Source organism: Actinia tenebrosa, unplaced genomic scaffold (assembly GCF_029948245.1).
Source record: "Actinia tenebrosa isolate PJP-AT-01 unplaced genomic scaffold, QUT_ActTen_1.0 PGA_scaffold9__36_contigs__length_13948895, whole genome shotgun sequence".
In the NCBI taxonomy this organism is placed as follows: domain Eukaryota; kingdom Metazoa; phylum Cnidaria; class Anthozoa; order Actiniaria; family Actiniidae; genus Actinia; species Actinia tenebrosa.
Window position 1 is genome coordinate 1853954 of NW_028292586.1, and position 25262 is coordinate 1879215.

Below are 25262 nucleotides of genomic sequence, written 5' to 3' on the forward strand. Positions count from 1 at the left end.
AAACTTGGAAAAATAACCTTTGAAGAAAAAGTTAAATGCCTTCGAAGATGTTGAATGGGGTATGTGGTTAATTAAACTATCATCATTATCATCATCATCACCATCATCATCATTATCATCATCATTATCATCATCATCATCATCATTATCATCATCATTATCATCATCATCATCATTATCATCATCATCCTCATCATTATGATCATTATCATCATCATCATTATTATCATCATCATCATTATCATCATCATCATCATTATGATCATCATCATCATCATTATGATCATCATCAACATCATCATCATCATCATCGTCTATTATGGGTCATTTTCACACCTTTTTCAAAAATATGCATCATTTTTAAACAATGCAAAATAGAAAAGCATGGTCTATAGCCCATGGTTTTGGTCTAGTATGGGTCATTTTCACACCTTTTTCAAAAATATGCTTAATTTTTAAACAATGCAAAATAGCCATTTTTGGACATTTTACGGCAAAAGGCATGGACTATACCCCATACCCTGTGAGCTGCGGTGTACCACAAGGCAGTAATTTAGGCCCACTTTTATTTCTCCTGTATATTAATGACTTACCAAATTGTTTGGCGCAAGCCATAACAAGAATGTTTGCTGATGATACCAGCATCAGCGTTCATGGTAAAAATGTAGGAGACTTGGAACCAAGCATCAACACTGAACTCACTAATATACATCAGTGGTTGTTAGCAAATAAGCTAAGCTTGAATGTAGCGAAAACGGAATTTATGATTATTGGGTCCCGCCAAAAGTTCACAGCGCAATGCGATTCCACTATTAATATTGCGATTAATGGAGCTAGCGTTAAACAAGTTGATCACACCAAATCTTTGGGTGTCACTATCGATAAAAACCTTAATTGGTCAGAACATGTTAACAACATTTCGAAGAAAATCTCTTCAAGTATAGGGGCTCTAAAACGTGTTCGCCCATTTATTTCGACCGATAGTGCCATCCAAATCTACGAAGCCTTAATTCTACCCAAACTGGACTATTGTAGTGCAGTTTGGGATGGATTAAGTGATAAACTATGTGTTCAACTACAAAAGCGTCAAAATCGAGCGGCTAGAGTTATCACAAGATCTAACTATGACATAAGATCTAGCCATCTCCTTGACCAATTAAACTGGGATACACTTGCAGTTCGTCGTAAAAAAACAAAAAGCCCTACTAATGTTTAAGACGATGCAGGGACGTACACCAGTTTACTTACAAAACCTTTTCTCCGACTACCATACTAAATACAACCTTCGAAATCATGATCATAAACTGTCAATACCTAAGTCCACACACTGAATATCTAAAACGATCATTCAGCTATAGTGGGGCAAAATTGTGGAATGACCTACCGTTAAATATAAAAGAGGTCAAGTCAGTACGAAAATTTAAAACGGAAATTGATAGTTTGTACAGTAAGAAAAGTTGTAACTAAGGGCTCCACGGCAAACATGTAAAACAGTAACTAGCTTTTTAATCGTAAATCTTTACTTTTAAATATTTTTAGGCAATCGACTGATGTTTTTACCGTGGCAAAATAAAGAAGCTTCCTTCCTTCCTTCCCATGGTTTTGGTCGATTTTGGGCCTTTTTCACACCTTTTTCAAAAATATGCATAATTTTCAAACAATGCAAAATAGGCCATTTTGGGCCATTTTTGGGCAAAATGATGGACTATAGCCCATGGTTTTGGACGATTTTGTGCCTTTTTCACACCTTTTTCAAAAATATGCATAATTTTTAAACAATGCAAAATAGGCCATTTTGGGCCATTTTGGGGCAAAAAGCATGGACTATAGCCCATGGTTTTGGTCTATTATGGGCCAAATTCACACCTTTTTCAAAAATATGCATTATTTTTAAACAATGCAAAATAGGCCATTTTGGCCATTTTCGGACAAAAAGCATGGACTATAGCCCATGGTTTTGGTCTAGTATGGGTCATTTTCACACCTTTTTCAAAAATATGCATCATTTTTAAACAATGCAAAATAGGTCATTTTGGCCATTTTCGAACAAAAAGCATGGACTATAGCCCATGGTTTTGGTCTAGTATGGGTCATTTTCACACCTTTTTCAAAAATATGCTTAATTTTTAAACAATGCAAAATAGCCATTTTTGGACATTTTACGGCAAAAAGCATGGACTATACCCCATGGTTTTGGTCTATTATGGGCCTTTTTCACACCTTTTTCAAAAATATGCATAATTTTCAAACAATGCAAAATAGGCCATTTTGGGCCATTTTTGGGCAAAATGATGGACTATAGCCCATGGTTTTGGACGATTTTGTGCCTTTTTCACACCTTTTTCAAAAATATGCATAATTTTTAAACAATGCAAAATAGGCCATTTTGGGTTATTTTTGGGCAAAAAGCATTGACTATAGCCCATGGTTTTGATCTATTATGGGCCAAATTTACACCTTTTTCAAAAATATGCATAATTTTTAAACAATGCAAAATAGGCCATTTTGGGTTATTTTTGGGCAAAAAGCATTGACTATAGCCCATGGTTTTGATCTATTATGGGCCAAATTTACACCTTTTTCAAAAATATGCATCATTTTTAAACAATGCAAAATAGGCCATTTTGGGTTATTTTTGGGCAAAAAGCATTGACTATAGCCCATGGTTTTGATCTATTATGGGCCAAATTTACACCTTTTTCAAAAATATGCATCATTTTTAAACAATGCAAAATAGGCCATTTTGGGTTATTTTTGGGCAAAAAGCATTGACTATAGCCCATGGTTTTGATCTATTATGGGCCAAATTTACACCTTTTTCAAAAATATGCATCATTTTTAAACAATGCAAAATAGGCCATTTTGGTCCATTTTTGGGCAAAAAGCATGGACTATAGCCCATGGTTTTGATCTATTTTGGGCCTTTCTCACACCTTTTTCAAAAATATGCATAATGTTTAAACAATGCAAAATAGGCCATTTTGGGCCATTTTTGGGCAAAAAGCATGGACTATAGCCCATGGTTTTGGTCGATTTTGGGCCTTTTTCACACTATTTTAAAAAATATGCTTAATTTTAAAAAAATTCAAAATAGGACATTTTGGGCCATTTTTGGGCAAAAAGCATGGACTATAGCCCGTGGTTTTGATCGATTTTGGGTCATTTTCACATGAATGTAAAATTAGCACGGTCGTTTCTTACCTTGGTTATTTCGAGTGCAAAAATGAAGCTCAAATAAGCAATGGTGATGTTTTTTGTTACCTTGGTTATTTCGAAGCAGAAAGTGAAGCTAAGATAGCCAACGGTGATTTTTTTGTTACCTTGGTTATTTCGAAGACGAAAATGAAGCTAAAATAACCACGGTCGTCTCTTTTCTTACCGTGGTTACTTCGAGTCCAAAAATGAAGGTAAGTAGGAAGGGTTGGCTCTGTCTTATGCCTTGGTTTTTCCCAAGTCAATGATGAAGCTAAATAATCAAGGTTCGCTTTTTTCTTCAACTTGGTTAATATCTAAAAAAAAGATTTGATGTTGTAACCCAGTAGTTATTCTGTTTGTAAATGAATTTTTGTAAGCCAGTAATTACTGGTGTTTTAAAATCTTAGATGTTGCAAGCCAGTAGTTATTGTGATTGTATTATAGTGTTTTGCGTTGGGTATTTTTTCATGGTCTAATTAAAATCAATCTAAAGCTGCGCACTACTATTTGGGTGAAAGCCTAAAGAAAGGTGTTGGTATGTCTGTAATCTGCTAAAAACTAGAAACTACAGAGCATTCTTTATTCTGCAAAAAATCCGGGTTTTTTATTTTTACCTTCTAGAGTGCACGCACTAAAACCGTGAACATTAAATAGTACTAATTAGTACTATTTCATACAGAATCCTTTGTTTTCTATTGTTTAATTATCACTATTTAGTGCTAAAAATTAGTATTTGTCTCACGGATTTAGTGTGAGCACTCTATCACCACATTAAAAAGTACCTTAGTTATAAGGAATGCACTAGACAATTGGCCCTTTTCCGAAATATGCTTCGTTTGTCACGCACAAATGTTTCAATGCGAGCCTTCTTGCACATGGTCCGTGATTCGTGACACGAGAAAATATTACATTTCATTTCGTACGCAGACTCGTTATGAAACCTTTGTGTGTGACAAGCGAAGCATATCTCGGAAGTGGACTATTTTAATGTCATTAGTCTAGAGTGCTCACACTAAATCCGTGAAACAAATACTATTTTTTAGCACTAAATAGTGATAATTAAACGATAGAAAACAAAGGATTCTGTATGAAATAGTACTAATTAGTGCTATTTAATGTTCACGGTTTTAGTGCGTGCACTCTATCGTTCGATTTTTAAAAAAATATTTTATAATTTAGCAACTACGAATTTTTGTATTTATGGCTCGGTGTTTGAGCCATATATTTATTGCCCCATAGTAAGATTGGGCTTCTGTGTTCTTAAACCTTTTGAAAAGATCTGCATTATTGAAATTTACCCTATTCCAATCTCGTACCCAGAGCCCTTATTTCTGACTGCGCATGCTCGACGAAATAATTGGGCTCTAGAAAACTCCAATATTTCCTGTGCTGTGATTGGTTCTCGAGAACAAAGGAAGATACCGGAAGTAAAAATTACAGTACTAGGGAAAATAAACAAGATGGCGTCTCGAATTAAGTACACCAAAAAATCCGTAGGCCCGGATTTTTCAAAGTTTTGCTGGTTTTGTAATGGAAATTGTATTGATGTCCATCCAATAGATATTTTCGGAGTTAATTTAACTGAAAACCATCTTCAAAACCTAATTTTCCAAACGCAAATTCACATGCTCGTTGAACATCGTATGCCATTTTGAATTTACCTAGTCTGTCATAATGCGCATGTGCAAGAAACCCAGAATCTGGGTCTTCCAGAGTTTTCCAGAGCCCAATTATTTCGTCGAGCATGCGCAGTAAGAAATAAGAGCTCTGGGTACGAGATTGATCCTATTCTTTTTCTTTCTCCCCCCGCAGTTATGTCATCTTTTTAAATACTTATAGAAATAAAATGCACACGTTCGAAGTAACCAAAAATGTATTACTTTATTTCAAATACTAAAAGAATTACTAAATAAATTTCGAGTTTAAAATGAGCGCAGATAGATATTATATTAGTCTTATAATTACATATATATAAATAAAATCGATAAAGCTTATTTGATAAACTGCGAGTAAATAACATTTTCTATACAAATTATTCGAAACTTTACGAACACTCTAAAATCAATGGGAAGGCTAGCTAAAACTTCGATATATTTTCAATTATTTGTACAACTCCAAGCTGCTTTTGAGATAAGTATCCTAAATTATAGATATAATAAAATGTCGAGGTAAATTTGAATGTTCAATAATTCAGCTTTCATTGTTGACTTGAATATTTTGCAACAGCCTTGGTGCCTTCGCTGACCGCGTGCTTTGCCAATTCTCCGGGAAGCAAAAGCCTGACTGCCGTTTGAACTTCTCGGGAAGATAGTGTCGACTTGTGGTTGATAGTGACGAGTTTAGCTGCTTCAACGGCGAGCCTTTCGAAGAGATCATTGACAAATGAGTTCATTATTCCCATTGCTCTGCTTGAGATTCCAATATCGGGATGAACTTGCTTCAGAACTTTGTGAAGGTAGCGACCAAAGGTTTCAGGTTTCTTTCTGCGTCGCTTGTCTTTCTTTCCATTGCTTGACATAGGACGGATAGACTTTAGAGGTTTATCGTTTCCAGCACTTTCAGAGCCACTTTCAGGTTCAGAAACTGGTCTTGCATTTTCTTTATCACTGGTTTTCTTTCCACGGTTGACCATCTTGGAATCTTTAAAGTATCTGCTTGGAAATTACGTGAAGTTTCTTGCTCTTGTATCAGCTCGCTGTCCTCGAATAAGATAGCCTGCTTGCAAACAGAGCTTGGTATTTATGGCTTCGTAAAGCATGCTTTGCACGTTCATCCCGTGCGCCTCGTTCTTTCGTGAGCGCACTGATATTCGCACTAGTGAGCGCACTGACATTTTCACGCTTTTTCTTGTGCAACGTCATTAAAATCAGTGCAGAACTTTGAGAAAATACACAGCAAATATAGCGTTTTCACGTGACGTCACAGCGGCCATTATGGGGTACCAAAACAATATATTTTCTATCCTCCGGGAATTGAACTCTATTTTTATGCAAATACTGTGCAGAAAGTTTCTATTGTTTATGGCTGCCTTCTCACGTGAGTGAAAACGCTCTATCTTTATTGTTGAAGTGTAATCGTTAATTCTGTAAAACTGTCAATTCTCTACTCGTTACGAAAAAGAAAATACGTTGCGCGCGCCGCGGTAATAGGAAATCTAAAATCCTTCGTTTTTTCCCCCACAAGCTTGCAACGCAACATTGCATGGCAAGTTTCATAATTCACTGGTTCAAAAACCTTTTCAATGTCGCATTTGGATCAAGACTTTGTGTCATTTAAAGTGCTTAGGATCGATCCATCCCACAAGGAGTAGGGGAACCGTAAGAATGGGGTCATTTGAGAAACACAAAAATAATTCGCTGGTTAATCATCCACGGTCTAGGGGCGGACTAACCTCTCCCTTAGGCTTCGGCCGAGCTTCCTGATCAGTGACTGGATAGCGGGTGTCGGGGCCGAAATCTACGGCATAGCCGCTTACGATCGATCCATCCCACAAGGAGTAGTGGGTCGGTAAGAATGGGGTCATTTGAGAAACACAAAAATAATTCGCTGGTCATAGCAAGGGGTTAATCATCCACGGTCTAGGGGGCAACTAACCTCTCCCTTAGCTTCGACCGAGCTTCCTAATCAGTGACTGGATAGCGGTGTCGGGGTCGAAATCTCCGGCATAGCCGTAAATGCTTCGCGCTGCCATACTGCGCTTCAGCTTTAGGTCTGGAGGTATGGTCCTAAATTAATCAGCAAAAAAAAAAAAAAAAAAAAAAAAAAAATTGATCGTTCAAGTATGCTATTAAATGCCTTTCTCTTGGGATTGCGCGCGCATCTATTACAACATCAAAGCAAGTCAAAAAGACAATGACTTGCCAACAAAACACACGGTACTCATTAACGCTACTGCGTCCGATGGCTACTCCAAAGTGCATACTTGAATCTCATGTATTTTGCAGAGTATTACGGATATACTTTAAGGATTTGTATTTCAATGTTATCGGTAGTGAATTCTGCATTAGATGTCGATAAGGGAGACTTCAAAATTAAAATGCTGGCTGGTTCTCTCCTGTGCTTCGTGGGTTTTTATCCAGTTCTACTATTTTTTTCCTCCGCAAAAAATCAACCTTTAAATTTCTAATTGGAATTTCAGTGGATAAAGAGCCTCTGTCTATGGAAAACCACTGATAAATTCCATACACTTATTTTAATAGAGCTAGTCACCTGAAAAGCTATAAGGCTGAGGCCTACAAGGATTATGGGTAGATTCATTTTACACGTTCAACCGCTTGATAACTGTTCATGGACTTGCGAATCTTTTACCGGTTACAGTCACCTCTTCTGAGCATCATCGAGCTGCAGTTTGTATTAAAAAAGCTTTGTATATATATGCTTTTTTGATATGAAGTTTCCCATGATGCTCAGTGATCTCAGCTTTCTAGGTTTTTGGTGACTAATTTTATTGAAATAGTGTATATTTATTTATTTTCTATTTATTTAAAGTCTTTGGATGATGTAACAATATGTTGTATTTTAAATTATTTTACTCTCGTTCGTATTGTTCACGTACAGAATAGAATAGTCCTGTCGTATGCAACTGTTTCCATTCACAACTTCTTTCTAAAAATGCAGTATTTTTTGACTGACAATAGACCCTTTCCGAGCTCCAAATTACCGCTGTGTTTCTTGATTACAGACTCATTTACACAGGGTTAGCCTCGCATCAGTGTTTAAATATTCACAAATACCAAAGGTAAAAGAAAAAAGAATGGACGACACCAACATTACACTTTGAAATTCGACGGACCTTGACTGGAACACGTGAACATTCTACATCGAGGCTAAGCCTGAGTAAATGAGTCTGTAATCAAGGAACACAGCGGTAATTTGGAGCTCGAAAAGGGTCTATTCATTCATTCATTCATCATTCAGGACGTCCGCCCGCTATCCGACCGTTCAATTTGTTCATTCATTCATTCATCTATCAGCGCGTGCGTAACTTCAACCCTCTTTCTGTCTGTCTGTCCCTATTCCTTTCATCCATTCCTTCTCTCTTTTGAAGCGTGACATTGCTAGCAGAGAGAATGCGTGACGTGAGACATAATGGTGCACGTGATCGTCTTCCTGCTATGAACCAGGATCCATACTTTTCTCAGGTGGTAACTTCTCTAAGATACGACGTGCTATCTGTAAATAGGACTGCGCCTGAAACGAGATAAACAGTTACATGAATGACGACACATTGACTTTAGAAAGGGGTCCGATTACCAAGCTTTCATAAAGATGCCACGACGTGACTCGCTTGGCCAAGTTGGTTGATCATCGCATTTTGTGCTGGTCATGGGTTTGGACTAACACTCAGGGTTTTCAAATACCTGAGTGGAAGTGCTGCCTTTACTCGATCTGCAAATGACCTTCGCTGTGGCTGTGATGACCATGTGTAATGGCGGTTTCGTCTCATTCACAGACGTTAAAAATAGAGGGCCACAAGTATATCAATTGTGACTCAGTGTCAAAAGTCATCCTCTCTATACACCGAATCGAAAAATGGCGACCAATTTGAATAACTATTGTTCTGGACTGACTAGCCTCTCTTACATGTGAAAACGCTTTTATGTTTCCACGTGAACACGAGGCTAGACAGTGCAGAACGATAGTTATTCGCTGATTAGTGTCTATATTTCGATACGTATATTATGATACGTATCGCTTTGTTAAAGGTGGACGTTTATAAACTAATATTCCATAAAAATGGATAGTTTCGTAAATCCAGTATCATCACCTGAGGACTTGAAGGCTGTGAGACGACGATCGGTTTTCCTTGGTCAGCAGTTTCTCTTATTTGAATATCCAATGGCACATTACCTATGGGACGATGAAATAGAAAATCAAAACATGTCCCAAGTACTAGTTCCGACCTTTTGAGTGATAGCGAACATGATGCATTCTGGTCCCACTTGGGTACAAAGAGTTTTATTAATGCTTTATATGGGTTTGCAGGTACCCAAAATAGTCCAGAATGCACCTTGTTGTTGAAATCAGAAAAGTCCAAAGAAAAAAAACTTACCTAGTATTTCTATATTGAGATCACGTGCTACATCTTTGGCGCCATCTTGACCAAAGATGTAAGCGGTGTGGTTACAGTTGGGGCAGACATAGTGATTCATGTTCTGGACCAGACCAAGAACCTGCAGAAGGAAAAGAAGCAGAGGACACCATGAACGTGAGACACTAGAAGTGGCCCTAAAACTTGAAATGTTTATGATTGGAAGGACATATTTGCGCCAGCAGACTAGTGTGCTTATAAACGAGAAGGCTTATAACTTTTAAGTAATTAAAATACCTTCTTAATAACTTCTAAGAGGTTAATTATGAATAGAGAAATGGCACTTTAGAACAAGCGAAGACTGTTTTGTATCCTTAGTACAATTTTATACGTACAGGAATGTTGACTTTTCTAAACATTTCTGCTCCTCGTCTCGCATCCATGAGAGCGATATCCTGAGGCGTGGATACTATAACAGCACCTGATACGACAACATTAACTATCCATTAAAGTTCAGGCTACAATTAGCGAAAAAATACCAGGAGACCTGAACAATCTAGGAAGCCCAATATTCCCCTTAACAGTTCCCTGCGCCATCTTGAAAGGTAGCCGTGCCTTTGCATTGAAGCAAGATGAACAGTGAGCTTGCAATGATAGAGTCCTTTTTTAACACCTTGGACAATTATTCACATGTCTCTATCATTACGAGCTCATCGTTCTTCTCACTTCGATGCAAAGGCACGGCTTCCTTTCAAGATGGCGCAGGGAACTGTGAAGGGGACTATTCCAATAGAAAGAAGCTTTTCTCCTCCAACCCCCTCCCCCTTGCAATGTTAAATGGACGAATGCACAAGTACTACCAATTGTTAGGCAAACATTGATAACAGAGAGGGGAGTTTTTAGTATTTGGGAATAGATTGTAGAACAAATTATACGAAAATTTCTATAACTCTAGACATTAAGCAGGGGGTTCCCATTATTTTATTGGCCAATAGAGCAAGTTCATGTTACGTCATAGCCGCCATCTTGGTTGACGATAACAAAGCATTCCTCATCAGCTTCTCTTGTTGGGTCAACCAAGATGGCGGCTGTTTCATTGTTATTCATATTTCAAGGGATTTTGAGTCACATGGTTGCACACACTCTATTGTACCTACAAACAAGTCTATATGTAAACTGAAAGCGTGCGGCTCGAAGGACAAAGTCAGTAGTTGCGCAGTCCCGACACGAGCATTTGCGCGCAATATTTGTCAGGAAATTCCGCTGTTTACTATGAGTGATGACATTGAGTATGAGGGCGTTGCCTTTAAATACTTTGCCCTGCGCACATCACAGCTGCATTGAAATAAATTTCGTATTTATCCACTCGCGTGACTCAAAAGGCATTAAACAAATTGTTTCTTTGTGCGTGCGCCGTAGCGTTTCTCCTCTGAGCCATGCATAAGAGTGGGAGCTAAGGCTCAGGTCAAAGTTGAACTTTACAAGAGCCGAACCTAATGACATCCTTGTTATCTATTGTTTCTATTAGGTTCGGCTCATGTGAAGTTCAATTTTTGACTGAGCCTAAGAGAACAGCGGCTGTCAATGAGCTGATGAGTCTTTGAAGTCCGGAAACGACAAACTTCACATGAGCCGAACCTAATTGAAAAAATGGATAACAAGGCGGTGTACTTTAATGTCATTAGGTTTGGTTCATGTGAAGTTCGACGTTTTATCCGGCCTTTGAATCTCATTATCTTCAAAAAAATGGTGGTAAAGCATGAATGATTTAGCGGAAGAACATTCTGCACGAGAAAGGAAATGAGGTCAAGTCAGGAAGCCCAGCAATAGCTCCCACGGTCTTCCACGACTATTGGTCTACATGAGTTTTATTCAAATATGAACAAACCTGAAACAGGAATGAGCTGAGAGATGGACAGTTGGATGTCACCTGTTCCTGGTGGCATATCAACCACCAACACGTCAAGAGGTCCCCATGCCACTTGACGGAGGAGTTTCTCAATAGCTGACATTACCTACAGACAGAGAGTCATTCAGATAGACAGTCAATTAGTTTGACAGACAGTCAGACAGACAGAAATACAGACAAACAGGAGGCTTGCTAGCCATATAGAAAGGCAGACAAACGGACAGAGAGGCATTCAGTCAGACAGACATTTTTGGTTTGCACCATTGTTGCAAGTAAGGGCTTTTCTTGAACAAAGTCTCTTGGATTGGGTAAGGGGGGGGGGGGGTAAAATTGGATGGAAATTCTCAGAATTTTAACATTTTTGACTCTTATCAGAACAATTTTTCTCTCTATCTTCTTCTCAGAGGGATGGGGAGGGGCGAATGAACATAGAGAAAATAGTAATGTGTAAATCCTAATTGAGGGAATGAACATTTTCAAGTAGTGGTTGTCATGGAGGAAAGTACATTAAATGCTGCATTAATCCTTTGATAAACAATAGTCTATAGATAAACAATAGCCCACTTCTGAGATATATTTCAAAAGTCACACCCAAAGGTTCCAGTACAAGGTTACATGCTAAATTAAATTAACTCTTATCTTCTGTAATGAATCACTTAGCATTACGCATGAACACTAAATACTAATTTATTTGCATCAGCGAGTCTGAAGGAGATATTGAGGTGAATGTCTTCTAGGATCCCATCAGAATTTAGTAGTTGGTTTTTGTGGAGGGAGGAAAACCAGTGAACCCAGAGAAAAACCCTTGAAGCTCAGGAGAGAACCAACAAACAACTCAACTCACATACAACACTGAGCTTGTCGGGACTCGAACCTGGGTCACATTGGTGAGTGAGAGGTGAGTGCTCTCACCGCTACACCACCCATGCTTCCCAAAAGCCTCACATTACAAACCTTTGTATGCGATAAAAGAAGCATATCTTGGAAGTGGGCTATTACAAGATCTTTGAGTTATAAATCATCAAGGTGATTAACATTTATCAATTCAAGAGTGTATCCAGAATTTCCCATAAGGGGGTCACTACCTTCTAATGGCTAAACAAATCATCCCTCCCTCCCCTCCCCCAAAACACATTGATGTTTCAATTAATGTAATGTCAATGGGAAGGGGTTCAAAGGCAACCAAGTACCCACACCATGGTCACTCCCTACATACCTCATTAAACCATCCCTCCCTCCCCTTCCCCAAAACACATTGATGTTTCAATTAATGTAATGTCAACGGGAAGGGGTTCAAAGGCAACCGGGGACGCATACCATGGTCACTCCCTACATACCTCAACAAATCATCCCTCCCTCCCCTCCCCTTCCCCAAAACAAATGCATATCATTATTAAAATGCTAATGAGAAGGGGTGGACCTACACCATGGTCACTCCCCAGTTACCACCACAAATCATCCCTCCTCTCCCCAAAAAACGTTTACATATTAAGGGTTTGGACTAAGTTTAACACATTATCGAGGGTTTGGCTGTTAGTGTGTGACGTGAGCATGATGTGAGTGATTCAGTATGAATCAGTTTTAACAGATTGAGCACGTAAGCCCTCAAGATATTGCAATAGTTAAGTTTACAGAAGAAAGTCTACAGTTCAAAGCATGACGGAAGTGTAACATGGCATGGGTTGAGGATTCAACATATGTTTTCAGCCAATCAGATGTAAGATGAGGAATAAAATTCATCACTATTTATAATTCACAGCATGGCTTACCATCAATCCTCTCCATACTATTGGTGCTCCTTCATCAACCAGGAACCCCATGGACATACTGAAAAAGTTTCAATGAAATTTCAATGAAATATCATTAATCACATATTATGGATGATTATGGGTGGCATGCTGGGGGTTCAAGCCCTGGCTCAGACTGGATCATGTATGAGTTGAGATTGTTTCACACGTGATTCTCTGGTTTCCTCCCTTCATAAAGATCAATATGTGAGTTGAGTGTTGTATGTTGTAAATATAGAATGTAGTGGTAGTGCGTGAGGAGGGAACCTCACGGAAGAGCCCCGTATGGGGAAGTGGTGATTGTAAAATATAAGTTTATATACATATTATTATGTCATCTACACGCTGAACCAATTTGAATGTGAAAGTAAGCAACACCTACCAGGGTAATCCAAAATTAATCAATGGCTTCATTTGGTTTTCTGTTGAACATGAGCAAGAGAAATTTAGTAAAGCCTTGTTTCCCGGAGGGGGGGGGGGGGGGTACTCCCATATATGGACTATAAGGGGATGATCCGCTGAACAGGGTATGGTTTTTCGAGCTTCTTGTTATAAACAGGGTATGCAATTTCACTCAAGTTCCAAGTTCTTCCTGAGTTTCCTGTCATATTTAGGTTTTCTACTTTCGTATTGACTGAAACTGGTTATTATGGTTGTAAAAAAATGATACACGAGGTGACATGATAATTGAAACAGGAACTCAGTGCAATAAATTATATCTTTTGTCATAAACAGGGTCTACAAATTCGAGTTTTTTTGTCATAAACAGGGTACCCCTTTCAGAATCCCAGTGGAACAACCCTACCCGAATTCTGGCGGAGTATCCCCCTGGCCTTGTTTTTACTAGCAATGAGAGGAAAAAAAACTAAACCAAAGTGTTGCTGTACAAATGCTCAACGTAATCACTATTTGAATTTGGATTAACAATCAGAGAGAAAATATTATACAATACAATTCTACTTTCTTAGTCTACTTTTTTAGATAATTATTAGAATATCGGCATAACATTGAAAATATACGATCCATGCACCAATAAACCTTCCATCATCATGTGAAGGCAGCCATGACAGGAGACAGGAACATGAAAAAGAATTCAGTTTTCCAGGGAAAGACATTGCATAGTAGACATTGCATGGCTAACAACACGTAGGCAATGTTATACTACGCAGTGGATCTTACAACATACTTCTCCTTGTGAGACAAGTTATAAGAGAAAATGGTAGCTAATCTACCCCAAGAACTATACAAGACACCACAAGACTGCATGTCAAATCTTACATTCAGAATCATTTCATGACAACAGTAACACAGCTTATGATGTTATAATAATAATAATAATAATAATAATAATAATAATAATAATAATAATATCTTTATTTATCCTGATTTAAAAAAAACGATCAGCTGGACACGATAGAACAGCTGGTATGAACCAGTGATAAGCAATATAAAATCTATGAAAATCTAAATAAAATCTATACTAAAATTTGTGATTATGAACCTAAAAGTATGAATATAAAAAAGAAGAAAATGAAGTATAATATATACATATATACACAGAAACACAAAAACCCCGTGCCCACAAAACATATATAGCCATTGTATATACAGGCTCGAAAAATATATATATATATATATTTGGCTACAAAAGATATATCGGAAACGCGAGATTTCCGTGCCTGAGTGTAGACTATTGGTTAAATAATTACATAAATATATGAAAAAATCTATCGTACAGTACATAACATGTTCCAGAGAAAAAGTCCTTCTTATGCGGTAAAAATGGATATACCATATTACCAAGGTACGATTATAATATTTTCATAGACGAAATGTTATATTTTCAAGGATCGATATGCAAAAGAATGTATTGGGTAATTGGTATAGTTTTGGTTGCGAAAAGACATCAAGTTTTGCTATCAAGGACTTGCACGAACCATGATAATAATAACCCATGTATTTATAACTAGGTGATTGTAAAACGAAAGTCTGTGGTGGTTTTATTAAAAGGTAGATATTTTGTCATGGCATATGGCATTGCTTTTATTTATGTGGTGGCTCCTAAAAGAGCCGTTTTGTTTTGTTTTAAAGCGTTCCAACACTCTACTTCTTTGCCTTTGCCTTCTTGGCTGGGGACTTCGCTGCTTTTTTGGCGGGCTTTTTGGCGGCAGGTTTCTTTGCTGCTGGCTTCTTCGCTGGTTTAGCCTTCGCTGCGGGTTTCTTGGCAGCCTTCTTGGGTTTATCTGCTGCTTTTTTAGCTTTCTTTGGTGACTTAGCCTTCTTAGGTGACTTAGGTTTCTTTGCCTTTGGTTTTTTAGCAGCGGGTTTCTTTGCGACTTTCTTAGCAGCGGCTTTCTTTGCTGGTTTCTTTGGCTTTTCTTCTTTGGCCTTGTTCAGCTTGAAAGAACCTGAAGCTCCAACGCCCTTAGTGTGTACAATTGTATCATTAAGGACCATACGCTTGAGCGCGAGTTTCAGTTGGGACCCGGTATTGTCTCCGACCTTGTAGTTTGCCTTGATGTACTTCTCGATGGCTTGTCGGGAGGATCCAGTACGGTCCTTTAAGGCAGTCAGAGCAGCACGTACCATTTCGGAGTATTTAGGATGCTCAGCAGGCTTTGCTGGCTTCTTAGCTTTTGGCTTTGCGTCAGACATATTTTCGCTGGTTTAATCTCGTTTACAGTATAAAGTATAAAGATGCTTCGTTAAGCGCGCTGTTTATATTTATAGCATGCTTGCGAACGTCCGAGAAAACATCCTTCGTTTATACTGTTTCAAGATGGCGGTTGATATAAATGTGTTTGTTGATTGACTTTAGCAGCAAATTTAGAAGGCAAAACTACTTCTTTTTCGCAATAAAAGTTTACCAAAAGATAGCAAAACTCATGAAATTTCATAAAGGTTATTTTCGTTCTACTTTTTGAAGGATAAATAAAGTTATGATGCATTTGCTGAAAATGTTCATAGTAAGATTTTGATGTCGTTTGAAAATTTGTTGCTTCACAGAGCGAAGTGATAAAGAAAATGCCCCATTTTGTGTAATAAAATAAATTTATAGTTATCTAAGATCATGTTTGGCCAAGTATTTTGAGAAATTAAAGTGTCATTTGCGAGAAATGTTGGTTTTGCTTGCATCGACAAACACACAAACACTCATTCACGTGCCATACTTAGTACATCATAAACTCCAATCGTTTTATCTGTTTCTCTGAATATTACTGCTATTTCTCTCAAAACTACATGCTTTTTCTTCTTCAGGAACATACCATTTATCAATAAATTTAAATTTGACTTGTCAAAAGAAGTTTCTTAATTTTCAGTTCTAGTTGCTGAAATTTCAAGAAGATATTGTCAACATCATCAAAAGTTGGTTGATGTAACTGCGTGATGCTTTAACTAGTTAGTTTAGGGGTTTGAGACTTATCATTTTATTAATTTTTATCCAACTAAGAGCAATATCTTATGATATCTATATGAAAGTAGTATTTTTGAGATTATGTCCAGTGAATGAACACTCGATATACTACCATTTGCGAGCGAGCAACCGTGCCGATTCACGCGCCAAAAAAACTTGTTTTTAAAAATCATATCTCAAACTGCAACTTTGCAACTTTATAAGTGAGAGTCGTAAATGTCGCCATCCATAAAGTTTAACATTTTAAACTTGGAAATTTAAGCTGCAAACGTCTAAGACACAACTTATAAAAATACGTTTGGCGCATCACGGTTTATTAGTAAACACGAAGGAAGAGTGTCTTTGGAAAACATGTGCCCGAACTTCATTAAGATTCTTTGGGTAAGGATGTAACTCATAAATGAAATCTTTAGTAAGAGTTTGGAAAACAGAGTTGGAAGTGATCTTAGTCTTTATGTTTGAGTTGTTATTGCCAGAGTCAGTAGTTTGCACGAAGAAAGATTTAAAAATAAGTTTGGCACATCATGGTTTATTCAGTAAACACGAAGGAATAGTGTCTTTAGGGCACCCATGGTAGGCAAGGATCGGCAAGGATGAAACTCATTAGTGAAATCTTTAGTAAGAGTTTGGAAAACAATGTTAGAAGTGATCCAAGTCTTGATGTTTGAGTTATTGCCAGTGTCAGTAGTTTACACAAACGAGAAGGAAGATTTATGGTATATGACCGTATTGTTAGTCTTTGTAACCTCATGTCATGATGCGTTACATGAACATAAAGGTGCTGGCTAAATAAGTTTCTAGGGTTCTATACTTGTTGTGAGGCATTAAAATGGTTTTGAGTTTATTCTTATTAGTGGTTGGTCCTAAAACGACTGTTGAAAAGGACTTTTCAAGCTCTAAAAAATCGCATGGAGTTCAAGAGAAAAATTGGATGTCTTGAGGGAAGAAATAATAAGGACAGAAAGGTGTTATTTGACTGGGTATTAGGTTTTCATTTCTAAGCATTTGGTTTGACTTTAATATCATGTGGTGGCTCCTAAAAGAGCCGTTGTTTAAGTTTTGTGAGAGTAGTTTAAGCTCTCTCTCCACGGATTCGGCGGGCAAGCTGAATGTCCTTGGGCATGATGGTGACTCTCTTGGCGTGAATGGCGCACAAGTTGGTGTCTTCGAACAGACCGACCAAGTAAGCTTCGCTAGCCTCCTGAAGGGCCATGACAGCTGAGCTCTGGAATCGGAGATCTGTCTTGAAGTCCTGAGCGATCTCACGGACAAGACGCTGGAAGGGAAGCTTGCGGATCAACAGCTCTGTTGATTTCTGGTAACGACGGATCTCACGAAGAGCGACGGTACCGGGCCTGTAACGATGAGGCTTCTTGACTCCACCAGTTGCTGGGGCACTTTTACGTGCTGCCTTGGTGGCAAGTTGTTTACGGGGAGCTTTTCCTCCGGTTGACTTACGGGCAGTTTGCTTGGTACGGGCCATTTTCTCAGTACGATTCGATTATCGAAATAAACTTCTGAACATAAATAAAGTTACGTTTTTATCCTGGCCGCGCTTTGCTGTGATTGGCTAAGTAAAAGTTACATTGCCATTGGCTGAACTTCTTCTGAAAACGAATCTCATTGGATGACGCTTGACGCTGTTATTCAAAATGTCAGTTACCTCAAGCTAGCAAATTTTTAACCATTTCTAAAACCTTTTTATTTAGGAGATTTTGAAATTGAATCTCAGAAATACGTTTTCTTAGTTATTTACTTTAAACAGAAGAGTTATCAACAAAGTTAGTTTAGAATTGAGCTAGAAAAAGGATAGCAAAGTTTGTAATTTTGATCTCCTGTCAAAAACATGGATCGGAAAGATGCTTTGATTAAGAGATGACGTGTGTATTGCTAATTGTTGGTCCAAAGTTCGAGTATATTGAATTCTGTTATGTTTTCCTTTGGGTTCGACTTTGCAGTACATAAACTGATGTCCGCCAAAATCGAATCATTCTTCAGTTAGCTAAATCTAAACACAAAAATGTCTGGTCGCGGTAAAGGAGGAAAAGGTCTTGGAAAAGGAGGCGCCAAGCGTCATCGTAAGATCCTTCGGGATAACATCCAGGGTATCACCAAGCCCGCCATCCGTCGTCTTGCTCGTCGTGGTGGAGTCAAGAGAATCTCTGGTCTGATCTACGAAGAGACCCGTGGTGTCCTCAAGGTTTTTCTTGAGAATGTCATCCGTGATGCTGTCACCTACACCGAGCACGCCAAGAGAAAGACCGTCACAGCCATGGACGTGGTCTATGCTCTGAAACGCCAAGGACGTACCCTGTACGGATTTGGTGGTTAGATGAGTTTCTCATCTTTTTCACAAACAACGGCTCTTTTAGGAGCCACCAAATATTATTAAAGTCTTGTGTCCATATGCTGCAATTACAAAAAGACACCCCTTTCAAATATACGTCAATTTCTCAATATTTAAGTTTAGTAATTACATAAGTAAATCTTAACCAATACTTTGACTTAGACACTTTCGACTTATGTTTGAACTATAAATAACTATCCACCCAATGAAGCGAACCGCTTATGTCAATCAAAATGTCATATATCGTCGGTCATTTAGGGCGCTATTTTTATTTGCAGCAAATTCAAACACATTTTTTGTTTAGAGATGAACACAGTCACCCGGACTTTTTGTTGCACAAAGAAGTACCTCTTCTAGTCTGTTCCTCTGTTAAGTTTCCCCACAGAGTTATTTTTTCTCGAAAAGTTGTCCTAAGCCATAACTAAAAGCCAGTTTGAATAATTAGCAAATGGCGCGAAAACAATGGCTTGTGATAAAAAAAGCCACAGCGAAGAGAAATTTTTGTAAGAAGATGAAAAGAGGCACCCAGATTTGTGTTGTATATGAAGAAGTATCTTTGCTACTCGGTTCCAAACAGTTGTCCTAAGTCATAACGAAAAGGCAGTTGGAATAATTAACGAATGGCGCGAATTATGAACGGCTTACAATTTCAAAACAAAGTGGCTTGTGACGAAGATGTAGAGTGAAGAGAACTTCACCTTTAGATCAGATTGAACCGTTTCGTATTAAAATTTATTTTCTGGGCTCGGTCGTACAAGGGATGGATAGCGCTATCCGACGGATAAATCTTTTCCAGAGGATAAATTTATTGGAGAATAGCATCACTTTATCTACTGGATAAGATATCCCATATCAACCCTTCGTACGACCGGAGCCTGAAGGGAATGGATTCTATGGAGTTGTGTTTTTGATAGCATTTTCTGAACATATCTTTCAAGAGAACAAATTTGTTGCAAAGGAAAACGGCTCTTGTCAAAGACGTAAGGATATTGAGTAGGATAATTTTTGGGTCATATGTTTTCTGCAATTTTTCGTTGGGTATATCATTTAATTTTGGTCTATTTATTGGTATAAAGCATAATGTCATGATCTTTCGATTCATGTGGTGGCTCCTAAAAGAGCCGTTGTTTTTGTGTTGAACAGTTGAACTGTTTAAGAGCTTTTCTTCTCGGTCTTCTTGGGAAGAAGAACAGCTTGGATGTTGGGAAGAACACCACCTTGAGCGATGGTAACTCCACCAAGAAGCTTGTTCAACTCCTCGTCGTTTCTGACAGCCAACTGCAAGTGACGGGGGATGATTCTGCTCTTCTTGTTGTCACGGGCAGCGTTACCGGCCAACTCAAGGATTTCAGCGCTCAGATACTCGAGAACTGCAGCCATGTAGACTGGAGCACCAGCACCAACACGTTGAGCATAGTTGCCCTTGCGGAGGAGACGATGGATACGACCGACGGGGAACTGAAGCCCTGCACGGGATGAACGAGTTTTGGACTTAGTGCCCTTTGCTTTACCTTTACCTCGGCCAGACATTGTGTTAATGTTTTACTGAAAGTGTTTTAACAAAGTTAGTGAATGAACTCGAGATTTCCAAAGAAGAGTTTTATAGCAAAACCATGAGTGTATTAGGATCGAAATCCACCAATCAAGGAAGATATCTTAACAAAGAAATGTCAGAATTTTGGATATGAATTCTAAGCCAATTTATTTTTACCAATCAGCTTCTAGTATTTCTGATCCGCATGTTAATTGATCTTTATCAATTTTCATATAAATACGAGTTGCCTTGAAGTGAACTTCAATTTGTTTTTCAAAAATTTTGATAACGAACAAAAATGCCTCCAAAACCAGTAACCCCAGGAAAGAAAGGCGAGAAGAAAGCCGGTAAGAAGGCCGCTTTGGGAGATAAGAAGAAGAGAAGGTCCAAAAGAAAGGAATCCTATGCCATCTACATTTACAAGGTCATGAAGCAGGTCCATCCTGACACTGGTATCTCCAGTAAAGCCATGAGCATCATGAACTCCTTTGTCAACGATGTCTTCGAGCGCATCGCTGGTGAAGCTTCCCGTCTTGCTCACTACAACAAGAAATCCACTATCACATCTCGGGAAATCCAGACGGCTGTTCGTCTTCTTCTCCCTGGTGAGCTGGCTAAGCACGCAGTCAGTGAAGGCACCAAGGCTGTCACCAAGTACACCAGCAGCAAGTAAACAGTTCTAAACTGTTTACAACACAAAACGGCTCTTTTAGGAGCCACCACATGAATCGAAAGATCATGATCTTATGCTATGAAACCAAACACATACACACATCTCTGAAAATGAAACTAATGGTCAAAATTACAGTATACAAAACAACATTTATACTACGTATTTGTGGTAATAAGACATCAAATTCAAACGAAAAAATTCTTCTCAAACAGTAGTATTTCCTATACAAATTTATTTAACTTAGATAACTATAAATACGTGCCAGACCAACGTTCCTGCGAATCCCTGGGTTTACATAACAAGAGAATTCTTAAGAGAAAGTCGATTACATCTTCGTTTTGTTCCCTGATTTTTAGACTGCTGGCACGGAAATTTATGAGAAGTCAACTAAATAGTAAATAAACTTATTTCATTAATTTAGTTGTTGTCCACTATTCAACAATTAGATTAAATTCATTCTAAATTGTGTTATAACATAAAGAAATTTTGTGGTTCTTTGTTGAATCGTTCCAAAGGTTGTTTGAGTTTGGCGCCAAAAATTATGCATGCATCAGTCGAACGGCCGTCCGCCAAAACAACCGACGTATCGACCCATACCTTAAAAAACATTTCCAAATGCCAATAAAAAACTTCCGCAAATGGAATGATATTCATGAGCTTCAGTTTTTGTTTGGCTTTTTCGTTGAAATAGTGAATTTAAAACTCAAACCCGTGTAAGAATATTTTTGGTCGTTGACGTGGGTGTTTGGATTTGGCTCCAAAATACCTAATGAAAGTGCCGCGCGTCGTTCAATACCGACTTGATAACGAGCCGACATACACATAACATACTGATCAACTATTACCGTCGTGGCAAAGATCAATATCGAAATTCTGTCTTTCATATGTATGAAGGTAGCCCAGATAAAGACTCTGCTTGAAATTTTGCTTTACATCTACATCTACATTTATTTAAGTCCATCAAAGGGGGTACCCATCACAGACAGACAGCTTGAGCAACAAAATTAAAAATAACTTGAAGGACTCAAAGAAGTTTAACTTTAATCGGGACTTGGATAAATATTTCATTTTATCGTCTCTTTTCTTGTTGGATTTTGGTCAGTAATGAATATATTATAAGGGCTACCTCAGGTCTCAGCTTAGGTCTTAGCATCCCTCTTGGGGGAGGGGTAAGTAAATCGTGTTTTTATAATGAAACATTTTGTCATGAAAATATTTCAAAATTTTTGTTCAATTTTATTTTCAGTATCTTCTATGTATAACAGGAGATTACCTATGACTGTGGCACTTTCCACACAACCTCTGTTTGTTGGTACTTAGACTTCTATACAGTAAACGTATATGAGTTTCAAATTATTGAATTTCTCAAGATATCTCAATGAAAATCAACAGAAGGCTTACTGTGCCCTGACTTTTGTCTTAACATATGAAGAGATAACTAGCTAAAAACTAGTGTGAGCTGCGTCAGGTGTTTCTAATAAAACAGTAATGATAAAAAGGTAAATTATTTACCTCTATCATTTAATCTTTATCTTTATCATCAAATGGAATTATTTTCATATTTATATGTAGTATATAATAACTAACAACTTTGAAAACTAGTGTTCATTCAATCAGAATGCTCAAACTTAGCTTTGTCTTTGTCACAGCACTGCATGGTGGTAACATGAGCTTTCACGTCACACACTCTTCAAAAATGATTTATTCACTTACTTTTGTTGAGTTCAGGTTGTCCTTTGAGGTTCATCATTAATGGGATTGATGGGCCATAAATATCAGCATCAAGCAACCCAACACTCAGTGACTAAAAAATCACAGAAAGAAATACATCATACTGTAGTATTATTTTATTTTATTTTTTTATTTAAAGATTCACCCGAAGGTAGGTGTGAAATATAATAGTACTCTAAGTCCGGATCCCCTACTAAGGTATTTACTGACCCAATTATTGAACATTATACAGTATACAACGATCTAAGCATTTTCAAAGTCCAATGTGTTTACCACTTCTGGGTGGATGGCTTAATGCCTAACAGGTATTGCAACACAATAATTTATTGATAAGGTAGCAGATAGATTGGATTGGAATTTAGAAATCCATTTTTGTGAAGGAATGAAAGCCGAGAACCTGGAGGAAAAACCCTTGGAGCATATGAGGGAGCCAACAAACTCAACTCACATATGACACCAAGCCAGGGCTCAAACCCAGGTTACATTGGTGAGAGGCAGCTCATAAGCAGCTCACGCCACCTATGCTACTTTTTGAAAATGATTAATTTTTAGCTCATGATAGATTCATAGGGATATGTGATTTCAAAAAATATCCATACCCCACCATGGAGAAAATTAAAATTCCTAGGGGGTGGGTGGTCATAGGAAAAACTCAGCTCTCATCTCACTGGGGTATCAAAATATATAGAGAGATAATGATATAAAGCTATAAATTTACCTTTTCACTAGATAGCATAGCTAAAGCAAGATTGACTGTAAATGAGAAAAAAATGGCTGATCAACATCCTCATTTATAACTGTTTATCGATCATTATTAATGTTTAAAAACTAAATGAACATCTTACCAGCAGTAGTTGATTTACCAACTCCACCTTTACCAGATGCAACCAACACTACATGTTGGACCCCTGCTATAGGCCACTTCTTGGGCAGACCTCTTGATGCTCTGTTCTGGGCTGCCTGTGGTGACCCTGTACTAGGGTCATTACCTTGACCACGTATACCCTATATGTAGAAAGTTTTATATGTTTCTGTAACCTCGACAGCTCAAGGGCTGGATATTTCTTAAGGGGTGGGAGGTCTGTTGGTGAGGATGTGAAATTATTCTCAGAGCTGCTGAATTCAGAGAATAAAACAATGTCCATTCTCATGAAAGTTAAATTATATTTATGAAATGTGTTTTTGTCACTCAGTAAAGAACTGTATGTTAAGTGTATGCTACATCGAGTGTATAAGTGATTATAAGATTTTGTAATCTGCTTATACACTCGATGTAGCATACACATTGTTATATTGTGTGTTTCTTGTAAAACTGTCACAATCGTTTGCCCTGATGAAGAGCAAGATGCTCGAAAGCTTGGCTTGATTTATAATTAAAAAGCTGATGAATCATAACTATCATGAATAAAATTATATTGTTTCGTCCTCTGACTTGGGCTGCATTGGGAATATCCATACCTCCCACATGAAGGGGACTGGCATTGCTTTTATATTCCATTTATATAAAGAAACGCCTCCAATAACATTATAACATTTTTCAACAAAGATAGAAAATTTGTGTTTCATTCATTTTCCCGAAATATTTCAAACGTTTTTCTCTTGGAAATAAACACAACAGAAAATGCAAATAAAATTTGCAAAAGACATTAAATTTAAACAAGGTTTAAGCATGTAATACTTACGAAAGGGTTTTCATGAGTCGAAGCTGATCTTGGGATTAATCTAAAGCATGTTTTTGTGGCCGATATTATTGTGCAAACGCAGCTCGTTCGAGAAAACATCCTGCAAGCTGCCATCTTGGATTCGAGTGAGCATCCGCTGGTCAACATAATTGCTTTGCGGACACAAAAATAGCTTAGTGGGAAATGCGGGGTTTTCTGTGGGAAATCTAATCTGACCAATTTAATTTAGCCATGTTTCACACATTTAATTTAGCCATGTTTCACAAACTGGTTAGTCGGATGCGAGGGAGACTACAAACCGGTTGGCTCTGAGTTGGTTGAGCATCGGAGTTTCGTGCGGGAGGTCGTGGTTCGAGTTCCGGCCGGACCAACACTCAGGGTCTTGGGATAATAACTGAGGAGAAAGTGCTGCCTTTGTAATTACATCTTCAAATGGTTAGTCTTTCAAGTGGCTTAGATAACCATTTTAAATGGCGTCCCGTCTCTCCACACTCATCATTACTAACCATCATCGGAGGGACGTAAAAGAACCACTGAGAACGTAAAGAAACCCTGGCAGTGACCACCATCAGTGCCTCCACTTCGTACTAACCATCTCTCATGCTTGTAAATTACACAAAAAGCAATCTGTCATTCACTTCTCAATCTAAAGCGCCTTTGATTATATTCATATAGAAAAGGCGCTATATAAATTCATAAATCATCATCATTACATGGTATGAAATGGGAAAAGAATTACGCCCAAGCTAAAAGTGTCTATTGCATTTTGTTTCAGCAGTAAATGTAGTCTACATCAACTGGATGAGTGCAATGTAGTTTACTGTCAGTCCTCCATATTCTTGAGACATCTCTTCCTAACCCCCCTCACAAGAAAAACCTTTAAATCTTAGGGACCAAAAAAAAAAAAAATACTTATTTGATGGTGAGTGGAGAAACTGAAAAGACCACCGAGATAATA

General features: G+C 38.0%; 5 protein-coding genes and 2 pseudogenes across 5 annotated transcripts; 2 read left to right on the forward strand and 5 right to left on the reverse strand.

Moving 5' to 3' along the window:
• Positions 1-5392: 5392 nt before the first annotated feature.
• On the reverse strand, positions 5393-5827 carry LOC116293315 (late histone H2B.L4-like). Its single transcript, XM_031700731.2, has one exon. The coding sequence runs from the start codon at positions 5825-5827 to the stop codon at positions 5393-5395; it is 435 nt and encodes a 144-aa protein (XP_031556591.1).
• A 1879-nt stretch (positions 5828-7706) lies between these two features.
• Positions 7707-24429, reverse strand: LOC116293314 (iron-sulfur cluster transfer protein NUBPL). The gene is made up of 11 exons (XM_089024673.1): positions 24305-24429; positions 23468-23627; positions 23341-23375; positions 22605-22695; positions 13305-13344; positions 12905-12962; positions 11115-11241; positions 9622-9707; positions 9248-9368; positions 8963-9045; positions 7707-8385 (listed from the first exon to the last, which is right to left on the reverse strand). The coding sequence occupies exons 1-11, from the start codon at positions 24416-24418 to the stop codon at positions 8308-8310; spliced, it is 993 nt and encodes a 330-aa protein (XP_088880799.1). The 5' UTR covers positions 24419-24429; the 3' UTR covers positions 7707-8307.
• Positions 14321-15727, reverse strand: LOC116304136 (histone H1-gamma, late). The gene has a single exon (XM_031713805.2). The coding sequence runs from the start codon at positions 15575-15577 to the stop codon at positions 15026-15028; it is 552 nt and encodes a 183-aa protein (XP_031569665.1). The 5' UTR covers positions 15578-15727; the 3' UTR covers positions 14321-15025.
• On the reverse strand, positions 16781-18088 carry LOC116304137 (histone H3). The gene has a single exon (XM_031713806.2). It carries the CDS (start codon positions 17818-17820, stop codon positions 17410-17412), a length of 411 nt encoding a protein of 136 aa, XP_031569666.1. The 5' UTR covers positions 17821-18088; the 3' UTR covers positions 16781-17409.
• Positions 18345-19195, forward strand: LOC116304140 (histone H4). Its single transcript, XM_031713809.2, has one exon. It carries the CDS (start codon positions 18358-18360, stop codon positions 18667-18669), a length of 312 nt encoding a protein of 103 aa, XP_031569669.1. The 5' UTR covers positions 18345-18357; the 3' UTR covers positions 18670-19195.
• LOC116304138 (histone H2A pseudogene) lies at positions 19749-20214 on the reverse strand (annotated as a pseudogene).
• LOC116304139 (histone H2B.2 pseudogene) lies at positions 20517-20997 on the forward strand (annotated as a pseudogene).
• Positions 24430-25262: the final 833 nt, after the last annotated feature.